Below are 21856 nucleotides of genomic sequence, written 5' to 3'. Positions count from 1 at the left end.
TGAAAAATGCCATTTCGGGTATGACGAACTCAAATTTTTAGGCCATGTCGTCAGCTACGAGGGCATTCGACCAGATCCCGACAAAACCATTGCTGTTGCTTCGTTTCCAACACCTTCGAACAAACACGAACTCCGCCGTTTTCTAGGGCTTTGCGCATATTATCGACGCTTCGTGGCCAACTTTTCACGAATAGCCGAACCGTTGCAACGGTTGACTAAGGATAATGTTCCGTTTGTCTGGGAGCAGGACCAACAAGAGGCCTTCTGTGAACTCCAGAAACGTCTGCACACACCTCCTGTTCTAGGACACTTTGACGAAGACAGTGACACCGAGTTGCACACGGATGCCAGCAACGTTGGCCTTGGTGCCGTCCTCGTACAGTGGCAAGATGGAGCCGAGCGCGTCATTGCGTACGCAAGCCGCACTTTGTCTCCAGCTGAAAGGAACTATTCCACTACGGAGAAGGAATGCTTGGCCGTTGTGTGGGCAATTGCTAAGTTCCGACCATATTTGTACGGCCGATCATTTCGAGTTGTGACAGATCACCATTCATTGTGCTGGCTCGCCAATCTCAAGGATCCATCTGGCCGTCTTGCACGCTGGAGTCTTCGCTTGCAAGAATACGATATGACGATAGCGTTCAAGTCCGGGCGTAAACACACCGACGCCGACTGCCTGTCACGTGCTCCACTTCAACCGTCGCCATACGACTTTGATGAAGAGGACGCATTTCTGTCCATTATCACAGTATCAGACATCAGCAAGCAACAGCGCGATGATTCAGAACTCCGGCCTCTCATCGACTACCTTGAGAACCGTCTACCAGAGCCGCCTCGTATGTTCATCCGCAAATTATCCTCGTTTTTTCTCCGAGATGGCGTTCTCTGCAAACTGGGTTTTCACTCGACTGCAACCGCCTGCCTTCTTGTAGTGCCGTCTTCACTGCGTGACGATATCCTGCGGGCCACTCACGACGAGCCATCTTCGGGCCACTTGGGATTCGCACGGACGTTTTCACGCATACGCCAAAAGTACTTCTGGCCTAACCTTCGCCGTGACGTAAAGCAATACGTGAGGACATGCCGCGACTGCCAGAGACGCAAGACACCACCCGCGCGTCCGGCTGGCCTTCTCCATCCCGTGGATCCTCCGCGGATCCCTTTTCAGCAGGTTGGCATAGATTTGCTTGGGCCATTCCCCACGTCGAAGGCTGGTAACCGTTGGATTGCTGTTGCCACAGACTACCTTACACGTTACATTGAAACCCGAGCACTCCCACGAGGCACTGCTAATGATATTGCTACCTTCTTTGTACATGGTATCGTACTCCGCCACGGTGCTCCAACAGTGGTTATAACCGACCGGGGCACAGCATTTACAGCGCAGCTCACAGAAGATATCATGCTTCTCAGTGGTACAGTTCACCGCAAAGCCACTGCTTACCATCCCCAGACGAATGGGCTCACAGAAAGGCTAAACAAAACGATCGCTGATATGATTTCCATGTATGTTGACGTCGACCACAAAAACTGGGACGACGTTCTCCCATACGTTACGTTTGCATATAATACTGCCGTTCAAGAAACTACCGGCTTCACCCCTTTTCGCTTAGTACACGGCCGGGAAGCTGTTACAACGTTGGACGCAATGCTTCTACCCACCTACTGTTCTAATGTTGCCACTGATGCTGCGGAATTCGCTCGATGTGCCGAAGAGGCACGCCAGCTCGCACGAATGCGTATCCGCCACCAACAACACAACGACGCCAACCGGTACAATCTTCGTCACCGCGACGTCACTTATCAACCCGGTGACAAAGTATGGGTGTGGACACCGATCCGCCAGCGTGGTCGGTCGGAGAAACTTTTGCGCCGCTACTTTGGACCTTATAGGATCGTTCAACGACTCGGCGACGTCACATACGAAGTGATTCCTGAAGGAGAAGGCACCACTCGCCGTCCCCGACGCCCAGGCCTGTCCGATGTCGTTCACGTCTCTAGATTGAAGTTATACCACTCCCGCTGAACGCAAAGCTCCGCTCCTCTCTCACCATCTACGTCTGTCTTAACCGTATCACCGTCGCTATCTCCAGTGCGTCAATGTTCCGCATCGAGACGATGCTTCTAGGGAGGGGGGTAATGCCACGACCTCGACACAGCTGACAGCCACTCGGTGCAAGTCGGTGCCACATGCTAGGCACGTTGGGTGGCTCCGAGAAGAAGAGAACGACGAAGGTGCCAGGACAGCGATAGATATAAAAGATCTCTAGCGTCGACCGAAGTCTTTTGTGGCTTTGTCTGTGACAATATTTCCCATTTATAATGAATAAGTTGCCGAACATCCATGGACTTAGCGCTGTATTATATCAAATTAGCTGTTAAAATAAAGACAGTAAAGTGAGATCGAATGAATAATAGTTAATTTAAAGGTACACAAAGAGGAAAAGAATGTTGCAGGACATTCAGGTGGATTCGGTAAGAAGCTTATGAATCATGCAGCAAGCGTCCCGGTGGCTGAATGCCAATGTGGAGACCCAAACCAAAAAAATAACGGGTTCTGTTAAGCCCAGGCCAAATCTTCCCGTTATTCCGGCACATAAATAACAAGGGGCAGGATATACCATTGACAACATAACGCCACATGGCGTTAAAATCAAACATAGTGAAACTTATTGAAAGTGTGCTTCATGGGCGTATTAAAAAATTTATTAACGAAAATCAGTTATTGAGTCCCTGTCAAATTGAATTTAGACCTGGTTTTTCAATGTGGCACGCGCATGTAGATCTTGAAAGTCACATTAACATGGCCCGGCGCAAAAAAAAAAAAAGGAAAGTATGCGGCTTTAGTTACCTTACATATATATTAAGCGTATGACAGTATCCAACATATAACATAAACCTGAATGCCAATAAGTGTGCTGTCGTTCGTTTTAGCGCTAACGACCCAGTACTCATATCTCTTGGAACATATTCCACAAATAGAGTCACTCAAATGACTTGGAAGACAAGGATTATATCTACCACCTAAATCACCTCAAAGAAACGCTTGCAGAAAGAAACTATCCACAAGTTGCTTTCGACAGAGCTTATGATATTGCGTTAAGATTGGAGAAGCAGTCGGAATTAGCTAAGAAACAGCCTACACCAGAATATGACATACCGCGAGCCTTTATAACAAACTATTCGAATGCCGTCCGAAACATAAACAACAATTTATGAAACTATTGCCCACTATTATCAAGTAACGAGCGCCTGAGAAAAGCGTCCCCGGATGTACCAAGGGTTACCTATCTCCGCAACGGAAACTTCAAGGACATGTTGGTGCTCGCAAAAGTCAGCCAACTTCATTCCCCCTTAATAAAGGGAAGTTGTCGCCCCAGGTGCAAAAGCTGCAGGCACCTTCAAAGGGACATTCAAATTAAAAGCACCGCAAATTATTATACACAAGAAGTGTAAACTAGCTTTATTTTGCAAGTTAGAATGCCATTTATATGCTTGAATGTTCCTTGTGTTAGAAACAATACATCGGTGAAACGGGACAATTATTGGACGTCGGGTTAAACGGACATCGCGCGTTCGCAGCTAGAAAGCTCCCCAAAGCCGTCGCAGAGCATTTCAGCCAAACAGGACATAACTTTGAGAACTCTACATCTTACATTCAAATTTCCGTTCTGAACGAGATAGAAAATACTGAGAATCATACATCATCCATAAGTTGAAGACATTGCAACCAATAGGCGTAAATGTTCCTAATGGAACTTTAAAATCTGTTCGCTATGCTAAATTTCAAGCTATAGGCAACTACACTTAGTTATTTTCATTTGGTTGTTGCATGTTTTTTCTTGTTCCCTCCCTTTTTTTTATTTATACATTACTTCAATGTCTAATTTTTTTCACGAGCACTATTTCCTGCCGCTCCTTTTAATATTTTTCTTTTGAGAGACGATAGCCCACCGACCTTCTGCGTAGCAGTTAATAAAGGGTTGGTGTGCATACGGCCGTTGACACGCCGGCTGACATACGGCCGTGTCACCGGCCGTGTGCATAGCAGCCCTTTATTCTCAATTCTACTTCCTTGCCGCTAACACACCTTCGGTCATTGCCTCACCCACCCGCCTCACTCCCTCTCGCCTTTGAAGAGCCCTATCTTAATATACCAGCAGAGGAAAGCACATGTCGGCTTGAAAAAGACAAGTCCACCAGTCAAAACGTTGGCTGCCTCTTTTACCTTGTTCTCGTTTTTCTCATCGTCAAGAACCTTGGAGTTATTTATAACCGATCTCTTAACTGGTGGCCTAATACTGAATACATTGGAACAAAAGCAGCTCGTGCAATGTGCATTTTTCGCAAGTTAATTGAGCAGCCCAAGAACAGGGATGTGAAGAAAATAACTTTTGATGATATACCAAACGAATGTTCGTCCGGTATTAGAATTTGGCGTAGCAGGGGGCGGCAGAAAGTTAGGTGGGCGGATGAGATTAAGAAGTTTGCAGGCATGGCATGGCCACAATTAGTACATGACCGGGGTTCTTGGAGAAGTATGGGAGAGGCCTTTGCCCTGCAGTGGGCGTAACCAGGCTGACGATGATGATGATGATGATGATGATGATGTTTTATTTTCAGGTGTCCCACCATACAACTTCGGCCCCTAGTTTATTAAAACTAGAGGCACTACGACTGTGCATAACACTTCCAAAACACGTTGCAAGGGCCGCATTATACCTGGAAGCGAGAATACCACCATTTTATGCCGATTTCACCTTCTGATCGTTCCGACTTTTTTAAGACTATATGAATAACCATTAAGCCATTCTGAAATATTCTTCATCTCCACTCCAGAATTATTTTTTCGCGTTCATTGACCCAAGTTTTATGCACCACAGATTATATTTGTGTAAACATTACTTGAGCCAGTAAATGTACAAATTCGCGATGTGATTCCCAGAAATACGCATTCAAATTCCCAGGAAATTACGTTCGATGACATTTTCCCAAGCCACGCGAAACTACTACCCTACGGCATCTTAAACGGCATATTATAAGACTATCCAACTGCTCTAGCAACAAACACTATCACTGCAACAGATGCATCGCAGTGCATCGCAGTGCGAGGAAAAAACTCGCATTGAAATATTTTGTCTTCCACTTGACTGATCTTTTTTGTTAAGCTTGCGTGAGTTAGTGCCTGTTATTTTGACTGAGTTTGCAGCAGTAATTCTAGCTTTACAGAAATTAGACCAAACGACGACAACAGCTGCTATTGTTACTGACTCACTATCTGTGTGCTCTTCCCTTACCGCTACTATAGTGATTCGCTCGTGATGAAACTATTTCACTTGCTAGTTCCTGCCCATCTGCAATGTGTTCATTTGATTTCGGCACCTGGTCGTAGAGGTTTGTTTCTTAATGAAATTCTAGGTTCACTGGCACAGATATCACTTTTCGGCCCAGTCCTTCCTGTTCTACCAGTGACAACACACCACGGCGGCTAGATTTCAGATGCGATCAATTATGAAAGCCTTATCAAATCCAGTTCCGACTGCTCCTACTGATTATAAGAACCTGGAATTTCCCTGCCTTAGTGAATCCTGTAACACAAAGGTGCTTGAGGTCTCTCTCACAAAGTTACGTTGCCGCATTCCCTCTCTGAATTTCTACTTGCGTGAACACAGGTCGAGTTTGGTTCCCTTCCCTCTATGCTCGTTTCGTAATGCGGAACAGAAAATCCGTCACTTCCTTCAACCTTTGGCTGTTTTACTGAGGCAAGAAAAAAGTATTGGAGATATCATTTCGAAGAATTGACCTCGCAAGATACCCGGACAAGCCGCAGCTACCCGTGCCTTTATTCCCGAAGGAAAAAGGCTGCCGTCGTAAATTGTAGCAAGCAGTACTGCAGAAGGAACATGAAGTGGTGAGCTCTACAGAGGTAGGGGAAGTTAGTTCTAACAACTCTTCGATAACTAAAACGCAATTGCCTAAAAAAGTTTAAAAGATCACTATGCTGCCCGCGAACCGCACCCTCGTCGGCTTTTCGGAACGGCGTTTGTCTTGGCAGTTCCTCACAAAAGGATCTGCGGCAATTTAGTGGGTGAATATGGGAGAAATGCTTTAGCATTACGCCGTGCGTCCTTGAAGTTCCAGATCCATGATTTAAACCGCGTTCATCACATTGAAAATGTCCGAACACGTTACACACACACAGAAACACACACACACGCACACACGCACGCACACATACGCGTACACACACGCACACATACATACGCACACACACGCTCTCTCTCTTCTGAAGTCTCCCGTTCTCAGTTTACCTCTACCGTGTGACCGGCTTGCCATACTTCACACACACAGACAATTTTCCCCTTTCACCCCCCCCCCACCAATGTTTACCCATTGAACAAAAAAGTATACCGTTTGTCCTCCCTTCATTTTTCTGGATGTTGCCTGGATGCAGCCTTGCACAATACGCTACCGAGAACTGTGCATGGCTCTGTAGCGTGTTGAAAGCGATATTACGGCTTGAAAATCATATCTAGTTGTAGTTTAGCTGAACATGTTCACGTTTCTTTTCTTGGGGAGCAATGAAGGCTAGCCTTTCATTACGGCGAACGAAGAAATGCCCAAAACTGCTGTAGCCACCACTCTAGTCGCTCGTACGTCCACGAAAGAAGAGCATGATTGAAGGCGGCTTGAAGAAGAAAGGCCAGAAGAAGAAATTCCGCGGCGGCCAAAGTAGACAGGCCGCCGCGGAATATCACCAGCTGGGAAGAAGTGAACACGTCCCCACCCGAGCTCAACATTGGGGTGTGGTAGTGACGTCATTTTCGGAGCAAGAGCGCCTTCATTGAAATTTCGGAGGTGTTGAGCAAGCCGCAGCGAACAGATACGTATAACCTGAAGCGGGCTGCGTATTAAAAAGTGTGTGTCGTCAATGAACGTATCTGAGTGACATCATGAAGGCCCGTAGTCCATGTATATCCCCATACGGTAAGACTTAATGTTGTTGAGTATAACGCCCGCTGAAAGCATGAATTTCGCGCACGTCAGTAAGTAGCGAAGGTAGCGCGCTGAGCCAACGGGCCGAGCTGCGCTGGCTTCGCCGCACACTTTGCGCGATGACGCACGATATTGCTGCGACTGCAGCCATATGGCTTCCGAGATTGAGATCGCCAGTAGAACTACGGGCAGCGATCTCGGAGACCATACTGCAGCGCTGCTAGTTCCAATGACCGCCACTAGGGACAGACTCCCATGGTGTCTCCATGCAGACTCCTGCGTCGAAAGAGATAGACAGCTGCTGAGTTGACTTGGTTCGGTAATTGTCGCTGAATAACGTTGGATTAGGGGGGCCTAACTAGTCTACAATTGATTGAAAAGCGTATACTTGTATAGCGTGACCAACCACCTGCACAGTGGCAGTTATCACGGCAAAGAGAGCAGCGTGACCAGTGGTGACCCGCCATTACAACATGGCTTGCTGAAAAAGAGATTGCATTGATACAGCAACCTCCTGCAAACGGCGCAGCTGCAAGCGGGTGCACACTGCTCCCGTGATCTCTACACATGAGCGTGGCGATTTAGTATGCCATGCAAAACCGTTAAAGGCTAGAAAACTCGCTGTAGTGGATGAACTTTCATCATTCTGGCACCAACGGTAGAAACTGGGCTCGAACACGACCGAAAATAGTACATCGTGGATGCTAAACAAGTACAAGGTAACATATTTCCGTTAGCAGTCGTTTCCTGTTGTTTTACAGTCAGTGCGCATGCACTGATGGAAGATGCAAGCAACTGCAATGAGCTATGCTGTTTTCGGTAGATGGTGTGGAAATCAAACTTCGATACAGTCCCGATTACAGTACCGAGCGCACAGTTCGGCCATTTATATCTTTCCATGTCTGAATTATAGTTTGTCGAAGAGTCCACGTATGTACACCTAACATTCCGTTTTGAAATAAAATAATTGTGTATTTGCCCACCCCGTACGATGGCATAAATGTTAACACGCACATTGGTTAGGAGCGTTTGTTGTGAAAAAAATATTTTTATTGGTCTTCTTTCAGAAACCATGATGCGTTTGCTGATCGTCCTTGCTGCATCACCTGATCTAATGGCTTTGCTACTCACTGGTACATTTTTGTTTATTCTTTATTGAAGGCACTTTTTAAAACTTACAGCTTTTGAACCAGTGAATCAGTAGGATGGGTTGCTCGAAGTGATTCGGCATAAAGTGCTATGTTTAGTGAATGTTGAATTCTATAATTTCTTCATTAACCTTCACTGTACGCCACTTTGCCACTGCCCGTTCTCCGTATGGTTAATGTCCCGAGAAGTTGAGCATACTCTCCTGAAATATCGCTGTGCCCAGCACGTCACAGCGGGCAAGACCTCTGAACGGAGCCGCTCTTACGACTTCATTTTGCTGCAGTTGCGACGGATTTCAGTTGACATTTCATACAGTCATCGACTATAGCTCCTCGAACAGTTTGGAATACAGGACGTAGTTGTCCTGACACTTGTTGAGAAAGATTTGAAACAGCACATTGTCCTTCTACGGCTGGAAGTCCCCGAGGTCGTTCAAGCTGGAGCACCTTATATTCCCCTGAACGCAGTAGTCAGACTTCGTCCGCGTGGTAGAATTACTCTTTGAAGACTTACGGCGAGTTGCAGTCCTGTTTATCTTTTAATGTGTAATTTATCAAGAAGTTTTTTTTTCTGCGCCTACGCTATTGTCGAATATCGTGCACTACGGCGTAAGAAGAAAGTCCTATCCAAAACACTTGCACTCTGAGTGATCCAGCTACTGGTCTAACACTGTACCTGTTTCACTTTGATGCACTGCGACATGCCCGCCACAATTCAACACAGAGCCAAGAAATAATATGTAATAATAGGGGCTGAGTTGTGCTGCGGTGGTTTTTCAAGAAAAGGCATGCTCCTTGCAGCCAGAGCACGATGTAAGAAATTATCAGAGGTGTGCGGGCAGGTAGCGCCTCGCTGTGCTGGGTGCGCGTCGACTGCTTGTGTACGTGTTTGGGTCACCCTCTGAGGGGCGGCGCTATATAACAGGGAATATTTCATTTCATTTCATTTATTTTTTCCCTTAAAGGCCCGAAGGCATTACATAAGGGGGGAGCAAAATCAAGGTCAAAGAGAAAGAATAACTTGACAAAAGAGAACAATAACAAAAAAAAGAGTATGTAACAGCTAAATGTTCTTGTCACGCGTATACAATGCAAAGTAAAATTCACGGGATTGAAACACGAGAGAAAAAAATATATATATATGAAACACTCAATTGTATGCTGCAGTATGGTGGGAGAGACGCCATTGGCACACCTCTCATAATATTCCTACACCGTCATCCACAGCCTCTCCAAAGCCTACTGTGTCGCGTGCGATGATGAAGCGTAGTTAAATATATTCAACAAAACGCACGCTTCGTTAAAAAATTCCATCAATTGAAGTAGCAAGTATGAACATAACATGACCTATTCAACAGCTACCTCTACCCGCCGTAGTTAATCAGTGGCGATGATGTTGGACTGCTGAGCACGAGGTCGCGGGATCGAATCCCGGCCGCAGCGGCCTCATTTCGATGGGGGCGAAATGCGAAAACACCTGTGTACTTGGATTTATGTGCACGTTAAAGAACCCCAGGTGGCCGAAATTTCCAGACTCCTCCACTACGGCGTGCCTCATAATCAGAAAGTGGTTTTGGCACGTAAAACCCCATAATTTCATTTTTTCAACAGCGACCTCCAAAGCGCTTTCTTGATTCAGGAACACGACTGCCATACGAGGCAAAACGGAACGTGGCCCATTTGTTGGCTGGGCGCGTTGTGGGCGTTCGATAGCGGCACATTAAGAATAGAAATTCTGATCTCCTAATTTATTTGCGCTCTCCATAAGCAAAGGCAAAGTGAGTTCTAAGGCCTATAGAAACGCAATATATCCCGAATTAGAAAGGTAACGTGTCACGATCGAAGCATACAGTGGCTGCCGCTATACTTTCAATTCATTAGGTTCCTTTGATTCAATAATGCCACCAAGACTGATCCTACAACTGAAGAATATCTAAGTGCCTTCAAGCTTGGCGAATGCGTAGTTAATTCATTATTCGTAGTTCCTGGGCTTTGTTGAATGTCAGAAAGAAAGAACGACGCCAATGATAACTTCATAGGAACAGTTACAAGATATTTTAATATGAAGCATTGTTCTCCTGGGCACGCCAGTTTTTATGATTCATTCTAATATGTCAACTACCATTAATCCCATCTACAGTAAAGCGTTGAAAGTAGCTGAGGCTTCCGTTGGCGGCTGGGAACGAGAGGGACGACGGATGAAAAATCTAAGATCGGGAAAACTAGCCAAGCGTTCTGAGCGTGAGCTCATCGCGTCCGTGCGGCGAAGCTTTGCGGTATGGATTTGGTGTGTTAAGGAGTGAATGGGCTGTACACAATCAACCCTGAACACACCCAATCCCTATCACACATACCTGAGCTTTCGGAGAGAGTCCTAGTTAGTTCCACCCTCGAGAGACAGCGCCAGCTGGTAGCGAGGGTCATGGACGGGGCGAAAGCCTATAGCTTTCAGGAAAGGAGAAATAACCCTGAAGATAACGCTTAAAGAACACGTGATGATGATGATGATGTTTGATGTTTAATGGCACAAGGGCCAGGTGTGGCCAAAGAGCGCCATGCTAATGTTTATGAGTTCGCAGTGGACAGATGGGTTCTATGATCTTAATGTGTCGTGGCTGTAAAGGGGCCTAAAAGAGTTGATGCAAATTCCATAAAATGTACGAGTAATAAAATTATAGGAATGACTATTGACGTGTACTATGAACATTACAAGGCAATGATAAAGAGTGATGCAATATATAAGATACGTGAGATGCTAAAAATGTCTGGAGCACTTCTGCCTCATCAGAGCCCTTGAAAGCCAAGGACCTAGAGGCATGTGCTATAAAAGAACACTGTCGCAGATGTATCCTCTGGAAAGAGGATGCACTACGTAATAATTGGGCTTGTTATGTGTAGCACAACATCTTTCAAGTAAGCGAGGACGGCTTTGGTCTCAAACATCGGTTCTACACCAAGAAACATGGCTGGATGCAGAGGGACGTGATGGCTGTATGCAAAAGGAAAATGTTTCCTCCTATCTCTTTCGGCTTCCCGGCACTCCAGGAAGACGTGGAGGACCGACAGCCTGTCACCGCATCTACCACAGGTTGGAGGCTCGTTACCGGTCAGGAGAAAGTTATGAGTGCCGAACGTGTGTCCTATTCTTAGTCTAGTGAACGGGACGTCTGTTCTTCGTGTTTTCGTTGTTGGGTGCCAGAAACCTAACTGAGGCTTAATTACGTGAAGCTTATTACTCGTTTCTGCATCCCACAAGCGTTGCCAGTGGCTTCGCAGTTTATTTCTGAGGAAAGGCTTCATGTCTGTGGCAGGGACTGCAGCAGATCGAGCACCCTGCGATGCCATTGATTTGGCCATCTCGTCAGCAAGCACATTTCCCTGGATTCCTCTATGGCCAGGAACCCAGCATATTACTACATGTCTGTGTGATGAGTAGATGTTACATAAGTGTGTGTAGAGTTCATTGAAGACAGGATTTGTATGCTTTTGTAAAGAAATGAGTGCTTTTACAAGGCTTAACGAGTCTGTGAATATGATGGCTTTGTCAAGTTTCAGTTTCTTTATATGTTTTACTGCACACAGTACAGCGTAGACTTCTGCTGTGAAGATACTTGTTATAGGGTTCAGCACGTCAGATTCAGAAAGAGAGGGACCGACAGCAGCGTAGGATACGCCAGCATGGGATTTGGACGCGTCTGTGTAAAATTCGTAGCACGAGTACTTGGATTGAAGCTCTCGGAAATGCATAGCAATTTCAAGCTCAGGAGCGTGCTTCGAGACCTCTACGAAGGATGTGTCACATTCTATTACCTGCCACTCCCAGGGCGGTAATAGATTAGCAGGAGCCATTATGCGATGTTCAAGTATTGAGACATCCATTTCTTCACTAAGTTCTCTTACACGCAGCGACAAAGGAAGTCTCGTGGAGGGTCTGTTACGGAAAAGTGTTTCGCACGTTAAGTCGTTTACTGTCCTAAAACACGGATGTTCCTTATTCGAGCGCACTTTAAGAAAGTAGGTGAAGCTGATGTATGTTCTCTGAAAATGGAGTGACCACTCATCTGACTCTACGTATAGGCTTTCGACAGGGCTTGTTCGAAAGGCGCCAGTGGCCAGGCGGATACCCAGGTGGTGGACCGGGTCTAACATTTTTAGCGCGCTCGGGGCGGCAGAGTGGTAAACCACGGCACCATAGTCCAGTCGTGATCGAACTAGGCTCCTGTACAGATTCAATAAACATTTTCTGTCGCTGCCCCATGTTGTGTGGGATAGGATTTTAAGTAAGTTCATTGTTTTAAGACATTTTGCTTTCAGATATTTTATGTGTGGGACGAATGTAAGCCTGGAGTCAAGTATAACACCTAAGAATTTGTGTTCCTTGTTTACGGGTATTCGTTGCCCATGTATTTCAACAGTGGGATCTGCAGCAAGCCCTTTTTTCCTGGTGAAAAGAACGCAAGAGCTTTTGTTGGGGTTCACTTTGAACCCGTTTTCGTCTGCCCACTTGGAGACTTTGTTCAAGCACTGCTGTACCTGCCTCTCACAGACTGTTAGGTTGCAGGATTTGAAACCTACTTGTAAGTCGTCAACGTAGACGGAATAAAAAATAGATGTGAGTAATGTTTTACGAAGCGTGTTCATTTTAACTACAAAGAGCGTGCAGCTCAATAGGCCTCCCTGGGGTACCCCAGTTTCCTGTATGAATGCTCGCGACAGCACATTACCTATTTTCACCCGGAATGTACGGTTTTGCAGGTAGCTTTCTATAATATTTAACATAGTGCCGCGGATGCCCAGCGTCGATAGGTCTCGCAGGATACCGTAGCGCCAAGTTGTATCGTACGCCTTCTCCATGTCGAGAAACACGGATAAGAAGGACTGTTTATGTACGAAGGCATCGCGAATGTTTGCTTCCATGCGCACTAGATGGTCGGTTGTAGATCGTCCTACTCTAAAACCGCACTGGTACGGATCAAGAGACTTATTTAATTCAAGGAAGTGTAAAAGTCGACGGTTTATCATTTTTTCAAAAAGTTTGCATATACAGCTTGTGAGGGCAATCGGACGATAACTTGTTACTAATGTGGGGTCTTTGCCCTGTTTAAGAATCGGAACAACCAACGCTTCTTTCCATGCGGTAGGTAGAGATCCCGCAGCCCATATTGTGTTAAAAAGTGCTAGCAGAGTAATTTGAGTATCACTGGAGAGGTGTTTAATCATGTCGTACATGATCCTGTCTGGTCCAGGCGCGGAGCTCTGACATGCAGTCAGGGAGGCTCTCAACTCGGCGATGTTAGAAGGTGCATTGAAGGGTTCGTTCTGTCTGCATTTGCGGTCGATACCCTTGTGTTCTTCTACTTGTTTGTGTTTTAGAAACGCCTTGGAGTAATGGTTAGAACTGGAAACGTGCTGGAAGTGTTCGCCAAGGTCGTCAGCTTGGTCTTCCAAGCGGTTTGCTTCACCGTTTACTAGGGGCAACGGATGAATTTCTCGCCCCTTAAGCCTTTTCAGCCCATCCCATACTTTATATTCTTGAGTATAGGAATTTATACCAGAGAGAAACCTCTGCCAGTTTGCCCTCTTTGCCAGTCGTCGTGTCCTTCTTCCCTGCGATTTAATCTGTTTAAATTCTATAAGATTTTCTGCTGTAGGACATTCACGTAATTTGTTCCAAGCCTTGTTTTGTCTCTTCCTCGCCTCTCTACAATCGTCATTCCACCAGGGGACCCGTCTTTTGGATGAAGTGCCTCTTGTTTGAGGAATGAACTTTTCAGCGGCGTCAATGATAAAAGCGGTGAAGTATAACAACATGATCTATAGTAAAATTATCTATAAAATCTCGTGATATGTGGGCGGATTCCCTAAAACCTTCCCAGTCCGCTGAGGCCAGTTTCCAGCGAGGGAAGTGTGGATGCAAGTCCTGTTTCTTTACGGAGTTCAGCGTTACTGGGAAGTGATCACTTCCGAATGGGTTTTTAATTACATGCCACTCTAAATCATGAAAGATGGAAGCGGATCCGATCGCCAGGTCTATTGATGAGTAAGGAATTATGATGTGGATTATAATACGTTGGTTCTTTCTTATTAAAGAGACAGGCACCGGTGGTTAAAAGGAAATTTTCAATAAGTCGACCTCTCGCGTCGCATCGCGAGTCTCCCCACATTGTGTTATGTGCGTTAAAATCTCCCACGAGTATGTAAGGCTCGGGGAGCTGGTCAATAAGGTTATAAAAGTCTGTTTTTTCGAGGTGCTGGTTTGGCGGTGTATAAATAGAACACACCGTTACTAATTTATGAAATAGAATGGCCCGAACTGACACTGCCTCGAGGGGCGTGTTAAGGGCGACGGGTCGGCAAGCTACTGCCTTGTCGGCTATTATCGCTACACCGCCGGAGGCATTAGCCTCCTCACGGTCTTTGCGGAAGATGGTGTAGTTTCGAAGAAAATTTGTATTGGTAGGTTTCAGGTGTGTCTCTTGAACACACAGCAGCTTCGGATTATGTTTGTGTATTATTTCTCTAATGTCGTCGAGGTTATGTAGAAGTCCTCGTACATTCCACTGCAGTATTTGTGTTTCCATATTGGTAAATGTGTTTGGTGCTGTGTGTTTAAGAAACAGATTAGTTCACGGGCGCTTTGAAGGCGCCGTGATGGGGGTTTTATCTCTTTTGGAGCGGTCGAGAGCGCCTCGCCGCTCCTTAGGCGCTGGTGGCGCCGTCTGGCTGGTGGTTGTGTCCATCGCCTCTTGCGAGGCACTGGACACGCGCTCTTCCGAGCGCTTTGTTTGGCGTGAAGGCCTCGGCACGTTGGACGAGGCCTTCGAGGTCACCTGCCCGGAGGTAGATGGCCCCGTCTGCTGGATTGGCGTAGCAGCGCTAGCTGCATCCGCCGGGGGGGCGGATGGCGTCACTGCCGCCTCACTGGGTGCGGGTCGGACAGCCGCCGGAGACCGTTGTGGCGCTGCCCCCTGACGCGCCACTTCGGCAAATGTGTTTTTGGGCAGGTAAGACACCCGCCTGCGTGCCTCCTTGAAAGTTATGTTTTCCTTTACTTTGATCGTGACTATTTATTTCTCCTTCTTCCAGGATGGGCACGACCGCGAGTATGCGGCGTGCTCCCCTTCACAGTTTACACAATGGAGAGTGTTCTCACAAGTTTCAGAAGTATGTTCGTGGGCACTGCACTTCGCACAGGTTTGACGGCCTCGGCAGCTCTGCGAACTGTGGCCGAAACGTTGTCATTTGAAACATCTGAGTGGATTGGGCACGTAAGGCCTGACACGGAGCTTTATGTACCCGGCCTCGATTGATTCGGGCAGGACACTTGAATTAAAGGTGAGAATTAGGTGTTTGGTCGCAATTTCTTTACCATCGCGCCTCATCTTTATTCTTTTCACATTAACCACATTTTGTTCATTGAATCCCTCTAGGAGCTCTGCCTCTGTCAGCTGAAGCAGGTCATCATCTGAGACAACGCCGCGTGTAGTGTTCATAGTGCGGTGCGGAGTCACTGTCACTTGGAAGTCCCCAAAAGACACTAGATTGGTTAACTTTTCGTATTGTTTCATATCACGGAGCTCCAAAAGGAGATCTCCACTTGCCATCCTTGATGCCTTGTAACCTGGACCAAGAGCCTCAGTTAAGGACTTCGAAACTAGAAATGGGGAGATTGTGCGTACTTGTTTATCTGACTTTTCCGAATGAATGGCGTGAAATCGTGGGAAGTTGGGTCTTTGTCGTCCAAAAAACTGAAATACATCTTCGGTGCGCCCTCTTTTCTGAGGGCGATCTGGGAGGGGAGGGAAGGAACTAGCCATAGAATAATGTAATTTTCGGCAATAACGCCAGCCACCCACCGTGGAGCCCTACAAGGGGACGTTACAGGGACTGTAAAAACAGGTCCTGCAAACGCCAGCTGTACGTTATCACTATAACCAAATATGAGATAACCTAGGTTGGTTATTCACACAAGGTTAACCCTTGCTGCCTGGAAAAATTGGAAGTAAACGGAAGCTAGGAGAAGATAGGAAAGATGAAAAGTGAGAGAAAGACGAAGGCTAGAGGGAGAGAGAGACAGGAAAAGGCAACTACCGATTTCCCCCGGGTGGGTCAGTCCGGGGGTGCCGTCTATGTGAAGCAGAGGCCAAAGGGGTGTGTTGCCTCCGCCGGGGGGCCTTAAAGGTCCAAACACCCAGCATCAGCTCAACCCCCAGGATCCCCCTTTCCCCAGACACGGCTAAGCCGCGCACGGCTACACGCGGGAGGGTCCAACCCTCGTGTGCTCGGGTACGTGGTGTCGCAACACACCAAACGCCTGCTGACGCAGACGCCCCTGCGGGGTTTAAAGAACACATCAATAAAGTTGTTTATTTTCTCTCTCCCTCATCCGCCAAGCGCACATGTTTGCGTTCAAGAAGGGCCCTACATGTCTGTAGCGTGTACTGTGTCTGTAGGAGTTCCATGAATTACGTATTACCGGTGTCCACATTGTTTTTTGTTCGCGTTTTATTCGACTTTATTGCGATAAAAATTATAGGAACACTCGAGGAGCATTCGCACTCTCAATGGTGTCGTTGATATCATGCTGTACTGGATGTTATTCTTGGGGAATGTTTTCATTTTCGCTAGATTTCGCGCGAAAAGCACCGAACATGTAAACGACAACGAACGATAGCAGGAAAATAACAGAAGCTTGGTGGCGCGGCCCACCGCCCCTTTCCAAAAGGGACGTTCATACCAACCACCATCCATCCATCCATCCTAACACCACTAAATGAAGTAAATGTATCGCCACCACTAAATGAAGTAAATGTATCAAGCGCGACGGTATCTCGTGGCGGATTCCCCGTAAGGGTCACGTGGACCTTACCAGCCTTTTCCACTTTTCAGGCGTGCCGGAGCCTAGCCGAGCGAGCATGCAGTGCTCCTTCTACTGACGTTTATAAGTAAAAGAAGGACTTCCCTTCGGTGTTTACACAGACTTATGCAGCCTTTCTTTTCTGAATGTCTGCTTGTTATGTAATGCGTTTCATAAGTAATTGACCAGTTCTATTCAAAGCTTCTTAACATTTTCAAAGGTTAACTTCAGAATTCTACGAGCACCTAATGCACCGTATACGGAATGAAAACCAAATCTGTCATCTTTATAAACATTATGGAGAAGAAACACAATGGAGAAGTTTAAAAATGAAGCCGTCCAGAGTAGATATCGTTGCAGTTAGACTCTAATGCATATGGGACAGCCCAAATCAAGCAATGTATCATGTGCGCGGTGGTAAATTTGACTGCACACATTTCAAATGACAGCGGAAACGAATATTCAACTAATTTTACCAGATTGTCTTATATTTCACTGCGACAGCAATATGGCTGCACCCATTTATAAAACTTTGTCGTATGTCTTGGAGTAGGCATTGTTTCGATTAAATTCAATTATTAAATAAGCTGCAATTTCAATTTCCTCACTAGTCCGCCGTCTTATTTCTCGGTGGTCCAACAGCTTATGTGCAACGTATTACGAAAAATGCTTGACATGTGGTGCTTTCCCTTCGACAAACAAAAAAAAAAGAAACGCAGTCGATTTCATTCCGCCCTTCTGCGAAACTTGGCCAGCGGCTTGATCTATTACTACATTTACAGTTTGTTCAAATGGTCTTATTCTTCTGAGGAGACGGCGCTAGTTCAATGAGAATTAGTAAAAAAAATTAAAGTCTAAGATTTTACGTGCCAAAACCACTATCTGATTATGAGTCAAAAAACAAGAAAGGGGCTGACAGATGGAATAGCACACTGTGGTATAAAGTTCGTAAACAGGGATAAGGTGCCTCATAAAGGCTGGCCAACGTTTCGATAGGAGCACCTATCTTCGTCAAAGGCGGCCTCGTCATCCTCGGCGTGTTAGTTTTAAAGGGTTAGTGCAGTGACGTCACGTGCGGGTGTTGTCGCTGGCGGCTGGTTTTAAAGAGAGAGACTACCAGAAGAAACAAGCACTGTCGTCCGACGTCTGTGAGCTTCGTTCCCAAGACGAGGGGACAAGAGCGTGAAAGTGGGCACGCGGGGAGAAGAGAAAAGAAACAAAAGCAGAAAAAAAAGAAAAAAGGAAAAAAAGGGCGGGGAAGCCAGGGCGGCACCTAGAAGAAAGTCTAGTATATTAAGTCTTAATCCTCCCTCTTTGTGAACAGCAAACGTTCCTGGTTTTGATGTCGCAGAATTTCCTTGCGAATTGTGGTCTAATGTTTACACCACTCGATCCGTGAAGATGCCAGGACTCTGTTGACACCTCATTTTCAGGCGGGACACTCCATTTTCCTGTGCTACGGCAATTTTACTATGCTACGACCACTTTCCTGTGCTACAAACATTTTTTGTGAATCACCCACGCCGCCACCGCATGTGCACGCCTGGTGCACCGGCTGCGTGGCGCGCACTCGCGCGAGCTCCGTATCGCCGATCAAGTTCCAGCAACGAGCATGGATCTCGAAGTTACCGCCGAGATGGGCTGGCGAACAACTCGCCTTCGCCAACCGGTGAAGCTGAGCTACGAATCTTCACCCTAAACTGGCTCCACCCAAACCTCAAGCGCTCGTTCTCGCTCCAAGACCAGGCCACCAGTCAAAGCACAAGCCCTCAAGGCTGGACGGATGCCTTCGCTACCTTCTAACCAAATCAAGATTATCATTCGCCCAAAGGAAGCCCTCAACACTGCCAAGATTGGTAGTCCTACTGCGACGACAGCCGAATTCCAAGCCGCACAGCTCAGCCCAGCACATATTCAACAAGACACCTTGCGCGCCAACACCCAACAAAACATTGTCGTTGTCAGTACGCCAAGTCTGCAGAACGCCGACCGGTATTTCTGCATAAAATCCATTCAAGTCAATGGGGTAACGCACGATGTTAACGCGTATGAGACGGCCGCCGAAGACACCACGAAGGGTGTCTTCCGCGGTATCCCCCTTTCCGATACCCCACAGCAAATCAACGCTAATGTTGTCAATACCCGCAACCCCCTCGCACTAGCCGCAAAACGCATTGGACCGACAACCACCGTTGTTATCGCCTTCAGTGGCCACGACGTGCCATATCTGGTCCGTTGCGCAGGCACCTTAATTCCATGCTCATTACACCGCAAGCAAATAGAAAGTTGCTACCAATGCGGCCGCGTCGCACACGACATGGATGTCTACCCTTTTCCCAATAACAAGAACTGCCGAGGTTGCGGAGTCCGCAACACACCGGCCGAACACACGTGTAAGCCCAAATGCTCATTGTGCGGTGGCCCGCATCTTACGGCGGACAAATCGTGTGCGGCTCGCTGCAAGACACCGTACGTTATTCGCAAACGCACTGGGGAACGCCGAGATGCAATGCAAGCCACCCTTCAAGCAAGCGACTTCCCGCCCTTGAACTTCAAGCCACACTCCAGACCCCGGGCTCCATCGCGCTCGAGGCAACATTGTCCCCGGACACCTTCACGTTCGAGACAGTGCCAGTTCCGATCCAGAGCTACCTCTACCCCAACCGCCATGTCTTGTGGCACGTTCTACGTGCCACAAGTGCACCATGCGCTGTTAAAAGCAGGAATCACTGACCTGCAAGGCCTTCATTGTACAGATTCTGAAACGCATTGCTTTCGGCCTGCAATGGCACATTAGCATGATTCCGCCGAAGAGAGCAAAGTTTCCCGCGGATATTCCTCCTTCCGTTGGCATTGCCGTGGAGGGGTACCTTGCGTACAATGTCGCACGCGCGTTCATCTGACGAGCTTTAGTTCCTCCTGTCCTCCTCTTGAGACTCGCGCTTGACAAATGTTGCGTACCTAATTTCAGCGCACGCGATACATTCCGAGTCGGCATTGGACGGCGTTAGCGCTTGTTTAGATACTTTTTTTTAAAATTTAGTCATCGACACAGAGAAAAGAAAAGCTGTCACCATCGAACTTGCATAGCCTTGCGTATGGAAATTCTATACCATACACGAAGTTTCTTCGAGCTAGAAAGCCAACGCGAACGCTTAAAGGGCACCGCCTTGATATGCGTGCGTAAGTAACCACTCCGCGAAACGTCCTCTGCTACGCAAAAGCGTTGTAGGCGGCGATACGGTCGATGAGGGAGCGTGAAAGGGCGGAGAAACAAGGAATGAAGGCGGAGGAGGAGTGTGTGGCCACATTACGAAATTTCAGGTGTTCTAGTCATCTGCTACAGTTTCTCCCCTTCGCTGCCTTCGCAGCACGCCTTGATTTCTGAATGGATCGTGTGGACTAGTGGCTCCGAGTATTCATGCAATTGCGACGAAAGCCAAATTTATGCAGGCGGATCTAGCATTCTGCATGTAGGCGTTCCTGAATTCGGATTGTGAATAATACTTCCAGACAGTTTTGTTTGCTAAGGATCATTTTAAACGTTTTCTTCCTGTGTAAAAACAATAACGCTTTTTTTGAAACTCCGTGCTTTGAATTTTTCCGAAAATAAATGGAAATTATCCCTTTACCAGGACTATGGCTCGAGCAGTGGCTAGTCCACTTGGACGACAGTCGCAGCAGCCATCCGGCAGTGCAAACAGCTGGGAGACGAACAGCTGGGGCGCTTTTCTTGTGTGATCACTTTCGTGATAATGACGCAGACTAAGCTGCCCACTACGAGTCCCGATCGCCAGCAGTCAGCTGCCCACTACAGGCACCTATCGCCAGAGAAAAGACGACGAAAGGCGCAGTTGTGCCCCGGGGTTTTTGGCTGCTGGCCATCATTAAAGGAAGACTGTTTTCGAAGTTCTTTTTGTAGATAACGTTGTTGTGGAGGCAGTAAGTAGTCAGCCCTCGTGACATCGGTCGTGGGACAACAGCGTCGGCTCCCTGGAGGTAGAGGATGAGGGGAATCAATGTACTCTCTGCACGTTGGATGTCAACCATCTCGACTCGACAGTGTCTACTACACCGAGAAACGGGAAGTCTTGCTCTAAGTTCATCATCATCATCATCATCATCAGCCTGGTTACGCCCACTGCAGGGCAAAGGCCTCTCCCATACTTCTCCAACAACCCCGGTCATGTACTAATTGTGGCCATGCCATGCCTGCAAACTTCTTAATCTCATCCGCCCACCTAACTTTCTGCCGCCCCTGCTACGCTTCCCTTCCCTTGGGATCCAGTCCGTAACCCTTAATGACCGTCGGTTATCTTCCCTCCTCATTACATGTCCTGCCCATGCCGATTTCTTTTTCTTGATTTCAACTAAGATGTCATTAACTCGCGTTTGTTCCGTCACCCAATCTGCTCCTTTCTTATCCCTTAACGTTACACCTATCATTCTTCTTTCCACAGCTCGTTGCGTCGTCCACAATTTGAGTGGAACCCTTTACGTAAGCCTCCAGGTTTCTGCCCCGTAGGTGAGTACTGGTAAGACACAGCTATTATATACTTTTCTCTTGAGGGATAATGGCAACCTGCTGTTCATGATCTGAGAATGCCTGCCAAACGCACCCCAGCCCATTCTTATTCTTCTGATTATTTCCGTCTCATGATCCGGATCCGCCGTCACTACCTGCCCTGAGTAGATGTATTCCCTTACGACTTCCAGTGCCGCGCTGCCTATTGTAAATTGCTGTTCTCTTCCGAGACTGTTAAGCATTACTTTAGTTTTCTGCAGATTAGTTTTTACACCCACCTTTCTGCTTCGCATATACGGATCAGTGAGCATGCATTGCAATTGGTCCCCT

At 47.1% G+C, this 21856-nt stretch overlaps 1 protein-coding gene across 5 annotated transcripts in view; it reads left to right on the top strand.

Moving 5' to 3' along the window:
- Window positions 1-21856, top strand: part of LOC142587220 (uncharacterized) — a 418674-nt gene that overhangs the window by 350287 nt on the left and 46531 nt on the right. Inside the window, exons 2-3 of one of the 5 annotated variants that reach the window (XM_075698090.1) lie at window positions 8064-8129; window positions 21462-21536. The exons of 1 other annotated variant lie outside the window; for it this stretch is intronic. Coding sequence is in view for 2 of the 4 variants with exons in the window: in XM_075698085.1 (XP_075554200.1) it covers window positions 6954-6987; window positions 8064-8129 (100 nt within the window). In the remaining 2 variants the exon portion in view is untranslated. Of the gene's footprint in view, window positions 1-6938; window positions 6988-8063; window positions 8130-21461; window positions 21537-21856 lie in introns of those variants that run through there. 3 more of the 5 variants (XM_075698088.1, XM_075698085.1, XM_075698086.1) reach the window with 3 other exon arrangements.

The sequence above is a fragment of the Dermacentor variabilis genome, chromosome 7 (assembly GCF_050947875.1).
Source record: "Dermacentor variabilis isolate Ectoservices chromosome 7, ASM5094787v1, whole genome shotgun sequence".
NCBI lineage: Eukaryota > Metazoa > Arthropoda > Arachnida > Ixodida > Ixodidae > Dermacentor > Dermacentor variabilis.
The sequence above is the reverse complement of the archived record's forward strand: the minus strand, read 5'-3'. Positions and strand labels throughout refer to the sequence as shown.